Raw genomic sequence first — 7039 nt, forward strand, 5'->3', positions numbered from 1 at the left:
AGAATTTTGAATGTACACAGAATATTTGCACAACTACGCCTGTCAGTCAGCAAGTTCATTAATCGCTTTAAATAGGGCTCACGTTATGACAATTCAACTATATCTCAAATCATCAACTACCGTCGGCTACCGTCAGGACATCTTCTCGCCAGATCTCGTTTGTATGTCCTTAGCGAAAGGTAATTAATGGTGTCGTTTTCGCTCAGTTTTTGGTGGTTCCAAGGTTTTAGCTCCGTAATCTCAGCGCTTTTATTCAAATAATGTCAAATGTCGCTGAAGTCGTTCACTTCCCCGTGACAAGGCTGCCATGTTTTTGACCCCTTACTCGACACTGCTTCCGGTGAGCGAAACAGCATTGACTTCTTTCAACGGACTGTCGTACACCTTTCATGCCTACGCTGTGGGTGGGGTGGGGTTATCGTTTTTGCTACGATTATGGCCCTCGATGCTTTGGTCCAATAAGCGGAGGGTAAAAAGCGCTTCAAAACGGTAACTGCAACTCCACGGTATCGTAAATTACTCATTGCACAACAAAATAGCCAACTGTCGGCGGTTTGGTGTATTTCATTTTTTTACGGCCCTGCGCCGTATTTTAACGATACTTCTGAGGACATTCGTCTGGAGCGTCCTCATGGTATGTCCGGTCCGGTACCGAAAAGCCACTCGGCGGCCATCGAGTAGAGGCGAACGTCGGGCCATAGTTTGGCGATGGCTTCCGGTCGCCCCGGACCGAGCGCAAAGTAACAAGGTTTTCTTTCATCCACCACGACACGGTGCATTTCGGGAGCGTGTGTTATAAATCTGCCCGCAGGATATGGCACAATTTTCCACGTTCCACGAAGAAAATTTGCCTTCCGGTAATGTTTTTACTACGCCAAGTAAAAGTTGCCGTCGGAAGGAACGGCAGCTCTAACATGGGCCATGATTTACGAGAATTTTATTTCGGTTTGCCCGTATCGATTGGCCAGCTTTAAATAAGGTATAACGACGGCAGCGCTGTTTCCTTGCGTAACGGGAGCATTGAGCACTTTTTGTGGCAAGGAACACCCATTCACACTCTATTGAGTGGAAGTATTTGGACAATATTTTCTTAAATTTTTGCTGTTCTTCGTGGAAACAAATGGAAAAAGCTCTTCTGACTGTATTAAAAATGAGAAAATCCATTCTAAAAAAAACTTACGTAACTTTAATTAAAATGACGTTTTGGAATCCCCCCAATTTAATGGGTTATTCCCATCAAGAGAACTTGTTCAGTGTTCATTTGTTACTCGTGAATGAGTTCTGCCATTCAGGTATCAAACTTTTAAGGCACAAAAAATCCACCTTTCTATTCATTACATCTATTTAAACTCTCAAAGCGATAACAGAACGACGAGGTTTATTGTTCAATAATGCATTTCAAATAAATTTACCGCGTTTAGATAGCTTCCAGCCAGTCTGGGTTTCTGGCTGTGGTGCTTTGCAATAATTCGAGCCCCCGTCTCACCAACTTTAAAATCCATTCAATAAAATCTTTAATCACCGCACATTTCCCTTCAAACGTTCATAAATCATCATAAGATTTATTAAAGACGTAGCTACCACCCGACCGAATCATCATATTGTTGCTTATCTTCACCTCTTGCGAGATTGAAATGAAAGTCTTAAAATTTCACCTTTCGACCATTTTTACCCAAAGAAAAAAAAACCCAGCATCGGCGATGATTTATCCTCTTGAGTGCCTCTTCGTAGGTTGTTTCTGCGTCTGAATTCAATTACACCAAGATTGGCTCAGACCGTTCGCCGTGGACCCTCGGACCGGAACCTTTCAAACTACCCCATGTGCCCATTGAGTGCCCAAGTGCCACCGCACCACCACCACCATTACCGACGTTGTCATGTCGCAAATGCGAGCAATGTGGTGGTGTGGTGTGGTGGATTGAAATGCAAATTTATTTATTGAGTTTTTAATTTTCTCCTCATTAAAATTGTCACCGTCAACGTTTCCGCTCTTGCTTGCGTTTTTTTTTGGCGCTTTGCCTCCGCTAATACCCGCTCCCGCTGCCGCCTAACACGGCTTCGCCTTCTCCCTTTCGGCTTCTACACTTCCGCCCAACGCTGTCAAGCGGACTGTCACTGCTTCGGCGTTGTCACTTCCTTCTGACCGTCTACTTTTACTTCATTATAAAGTTTCTCTAAAATCTTGACCATTGCACACACCGACACACACACACCCACACACGTGCACACAACGGAGCGCTATTCCCACGGGCAACTTTGAGAATTATCATCATCCGTCAGAGCCGCAGAGCGAAACCGTCAGCTGGGCACTCAGCAAGGCCGGCCGGAACCAACCTGGCATCCGGCACGTGGAAACGGTTCACCGGCAGTGGCGTTTCCCGTAGCTCACGGCATAAAATCACCACAGGCCGTACCGGCCCTGTCCTGTCCCTGTACCAACTCCAGCCATGGCGGCGTCAGCTGGGCCTCAACGATTTGCAGTTAAATTTCTGATTTATGTTTTATTTATTAATATGCTTCCATTTGAAAGCGCCGCTCGCAACGCCGAAGCATAAGCAAGAAGCTAGTAATTAAAGCGATTTTCCTTTAACAAGCATCACCGCGCTCCGGTGGCTTTCTCGTGCATCTTGAAGGATCTTCAGAAGCGTGACAGATGGAAACGCGTTTCCGGTCTCGTTTTCGAATCAACTGGAAGGTAGATGTAGGGGAACGAAACACATTGGACCACGGCTTCCAGCTACAGGCGGTTTGCCTTTATTCCAATCCTAAACGTTTCCGAATGAGCGAAAAGGACAATTTAAGCGACACACGAAAATTTTTCTATAAAATAAACTGTTTAATTCGCAACCCGGGGCTCCCAGCGAACCGTCTGCTACGGTCTGCCCGAAGCCTTCAATTTTAATCCCGAACGCAGGCCAGTGGCATTTAAGATAAAAACCTTCATTGCGGATCATTTCATACGCTTCATCATTTATTACTACTATTCTGCACTTTAGAGAAGCTTCTATGCCTAGCCTAGACATCTTTTCAGCATTTGGCTTGTTCGTTTACGAGTTCCGTTGTTACGATTACTGTTGTTCTGTTTCGTACTTACCGCTTGAGTTACTTGTTACTGTTCGTGTTTTGTTTTGCTTCCGTTCTCAGTAGACGTTACCACTGTAAAGCAAAATATTTAAACACCTCCAGCGCGGCGAAAGAAAGCGAGACAGGTATCGTTTGTCACCTGTTCGCGCATGAACGAACGGCGAACGGGTGCGACATGGGGTTTGGGTCGCTCGCTTTAATCCTAGCAACTTCCTGAATCTAGGCGGGCCCCCCCCGTCTAGAAGGTCATCCGGAAGTCGGGTGATTGATTAGGACCATCCATGTTTCACTTTCTCCATTCGCTTATTTTTCCGTGACACACTCATCACAATCGTCTGTCGGAACAGGTCAGTTGTCACATGCATACCGGCAGTTCCACCCGTGCTCCTACTGCCTCTCTCTCTCTTTCTCTCTGTGACTGTTTTGCTGTTTTTCTGTCTCTCTCTCTATTTTTCTCCTAATACACATCTTAGCCAACGTTTCGAATCAACAAATTACTCTCTATCTATCTCTCTGTCTCTCTGTCTCGCTCATTCTGTAAACACTCTCTAAGTGTCCTTAAGCAACGTTTCTCATTCTCTCTACTTTAGCTCGAAACTTTTGCCATTTTGTCGATGACTCACACTCACCCTTATTTGACCAATCTTTGACCACGACCACGACCGACCAAAGCTGGGGCCTGGGGGTGGGTGCCAAAGATGGCCCCGTTCGGCGTCCCGGTGCAGATGATTACTTTCGCAGCCGGCCCGACCACCACGGGCAGCTCGGGCAGTCCCGGAATACCTATACTAACCGTCGCGTTGCGGCCGCGTTACCCTTTTCTCTTACCGCACAGTCGGCTCCGATGACATCGAGGAGAAGGAGGCGGAAATGAGTTTTATTCATTTCCAAAGTACGTGCCACCTGGCGCTGGACGCGTGCCGCGATGACCAGGTCTGCTCGTCGGCCCTGAAGACGGTGCTGCTGCACTGCGATCAGCACCGGTGCAATCGGAACGCCTGCATGGAGTCGCTGCAGCACTTCTACAAGACCATCCACGACGATCTCAGCCTCGACATTGCGTTCTGTCTGTGCAGGTGAGTGGCCCGGTCCCGACAACCAGGCGTCTGATCCTTCACCATCCTCCGTGTGTGTGTTTCGCGCAGGAAAACGCCCAACCGGCACGATAGCTGCATGATCGCGCAGGAGAAGCTGCACCCGGTGTGTGCCCAGCGGCCACCGGAGAGCCTCAGCCAGCAGCAGCAGTCTTCATCGGGCGCCGGCGGGGCCGTCCTGTACAATGCTCCGCCGGCGTGCCACGCGGTGGCCGAGCTGTGCCGCGAAGATGAAGACTGCCGGGCGCGGCTCGAGGTGTTCGAACAGTCCTGCGCGGTGGACAGTGTGACCAAGAAGTGTGCCGGAAAGACGAGCGCTTGCAGGCAGGCTATGCTTGGCATTCTGGGCACCCCGCTGAGGACGACCTGCGCCTGCCAGGGTTCCGATATGCAGCAGCTCTACGACTGTCTCGGCTGGCAGCGGCTGCTCTGGCTCAACCCATGCGTCGGTAGGTGGCTCCAATTCCGTCAGCAGCACGCATCACCTAACCTTGGCTTGGCTTGCCCTTTTTACAGTGGAGTCACAAAAAGACTTTCATCTGAAGCGCCTGGCGGAGCTCGGACTGCTGACGACCACGACGACGATGCAGACAACCATCAGCACAACCACGACGACCATGAGAACAACCCGGATGACTCTACCGCCAACACCACCACCGACGAAACCGAAACCGGTGGTAAACCGTCCGCCGCAAGAAAGGTTTTATGGCTTCCGTCACCTCACCCTTGTTGTTCTGTTTCTCTCCCCCCACGCAGTACCGACCGAAGCCGACGGAGATCCATACGATCGAAACGAACTACGTAGAGACTCCCGACACGCGGCCAGAGACGCTACGTCAGAACCATAACGGGCTGATCGAGCGGACGGATCTGGAGCGCTCCGACGAGGACGATCGCCGCCGTCCAAACCCGACGCCCGACGAGAAGGACGATGACGACGACGATGATGAAGATTCCGAACGGCGGACCAACACAGTCCAGCGGCACGACGAGCAAGTTTTGCACGTCGTAAGTACGGAGGTTACCGAAATGGAAACGCTGGCCCCGACGACCATCACCACGACGACTACCACTGAGCCCACGACCACACCCGTTCCGATTCGTAAGTAGTCCACGGTGTGGACATGGAGTGTGGACGCGTAGTGACCGTTGCTCTGTAACCATTCTGTAGGGTACTGCGTGGTCCAGCGATCGCATCAACCGGACCAGCTGATTGCTGAGGGCAAAAGTCGTCGGGTATGTCGGGAAGTTTCTTCTGAGGGATTCTGTGGATTCACCTGACACGCGAATTCTTTCGCGAATATCTCTTTCCCAGCTGTACATCCTGGATGACGCAGAGTGCAGTGAGCTGTGCACGTGCGGTGGCGGTGGAGAATCCTTGGCCCTGACCTGTCACGCCCTGTGCGTACCGCTCGCACCCTGCCGGACGGCTCTCGCGTACTACAGCCACGCCGCACCGGCATACCAGGCATTCCGAGGCCGGTGCCTGTGCTACTCGGGGCGCTTCATCTGCATGAGGCCTCCTCCCGGCGAATATCTGTTGCCAGGTACGTCCGGAGAATTAAGATCTTTGTGGAAGAGCTCGCTTTAACACGCGCACGCGTATCGTGTGGCAGGTGGCATCTTTCTATTACTAGGTTATAGTTCTACCGACGAAGCACTGTTAAGACCGCACACAAACTTAGGAGTACAGGATGCCGTACGTGCCCTTCAGCAGTACGTCCTGCAGCATATAGACAATTCGGTAAGCTTTTGTTCAGTAGACCGCGGATTGATCGACTCGACAGCGCAATTCATTGGCACCATTTTTGCTGCTTTCAGACACTTTGTACAATAACACTGTTCAACATCACCGAAGAAAACATCATCCTTTCGATACGGCTCCCGCTCGACCCGAAACTCACGTCGATGCAGCTGCTAAAGCAGGAGAAGGTACGAGTGGAGGGGACTCCAAAATTGCTACTCCAATGCTAATATCTGATCTCGTAATGTCTTCTTCGTCCCGTCCCGTAGGATCAGTGCACACGGATCCTCGAAACGATCAGCCATCAGATCAACACGCAGTACGTGGAGCTGTCCGCGCACCGATTGCTCAGCATCTTCAAGATGGCCGAGGTGCAGATCGTTTGGCCCGAAATCAGCCACGCACGCCGCACGTATACGACCCCGCCGGTGGCCCTCAGCCTCGGGATGGTGGTGCTCACCGTGCTCGGCACCGTGCTGTTACCACCGTTCGTCCGGTGGAACCACCAGCAACGGTGGCCAGCCGAGCGACCCGTACAGCGTCCCATCACCACGTGACGTTTGACGATACCATCAGCCTAAGGACAGTCAGTCTCCGTTGCGGGAAGAGACCACCGGGGCCCATATCTCCGTGGAGGGCCCCGCTCACAGTTCGGTTGACTTAAGAAAGGAGTGCTTGCGTGAGCTGCGTCGTGTGCGTGTGTGAGAACCTGTAGAATACCTCTGAGTACTCGTTTCGAGCCATCGGAAAACAGTGTGCATGTGTGCGTGTGTGCGTGTGTGTGCGTGTGGTTGTGTGTTATGGTTTGTTTTTTATCAAACCCCTCAAGCCACGTGGAAGAACCTCCCCTGGGTGTCGGGAGATTGCAAAGGTTATATTAATACGACGAAAACAAAACATCACTACATATTCGACATATACTCTCGAAGGTGCTATTAATCATGCTTTACCAAATACTACACCGCTACTCATACTGACATAACAGATACTACTAATACTAATACCACACTACTGTTGCTATTATTTTTTGGTTTTGGTTTTATCAACCGCTACGCCAAATACTCAGCCTCACGCGTTACTATTACTAGTACAATTACCCCCAGTCACACCGTTGTGG

At 50.6% G+C, this 7039-nt stretch overlaps 1 protein-coding gene across 1 annotated transcript in view; it reads left to right on the top strand.

The window, feature by feature from the left end:
• The window catches only part of LOC128270475 (uncharacterized), a 52628-nt gene extending 46149 nt beyond the window's left edge, over window positions 1-6479 (top strand). The window contains exons 7-15 of the mRNA XM_053007878.1: window positions 3920-4160; window positions 4230-4627; window positions 4695-4855; window positions 4935-5280; window positions 5350-5414; window positions 5494-5725; window positions 5795-5922; window positions 6000-6110; window positions 6192-6479. Of these exons, the coding sequence (XP_052863838.1) occupies window positions 3920-4160; window positions 4230-4627; window positions 4695-4855; window positions 4935-5280; window positions 5350-5414; window positions 5494-5725; window positions 5795-5922; window positions 6000-6110; window positions 6192-6479 (1970 nt within the window). The remainder of the gene's footprint in view (window positions 1-3919; window positions 4161-4229; window positions 4628-4694; window positions 4856-4934; window positions 5281-5349; window positions 5415-5493; window positions 5726-5794; window positions 5923-5999; window positions 6111-6191) is intronic.
• Window positions 6480-7039: the final 560 nt, after the last annotated feature.

This window comes from Anopheles cruzii, chromosome 3 (genome assembly GCF_943734635.1).
Source record: "Anopheles cruzii chromosome 3, idAnoCruzAS_RS32_06, whole genome shotgun sequence".
Classification (NCBI taxonomy): domain Eukaryota; kingdom Metazoa; phylum Arthropoda; class Insecta; order Diptera; family Culicidae; genus Anopheles; species Anopheles cruzii.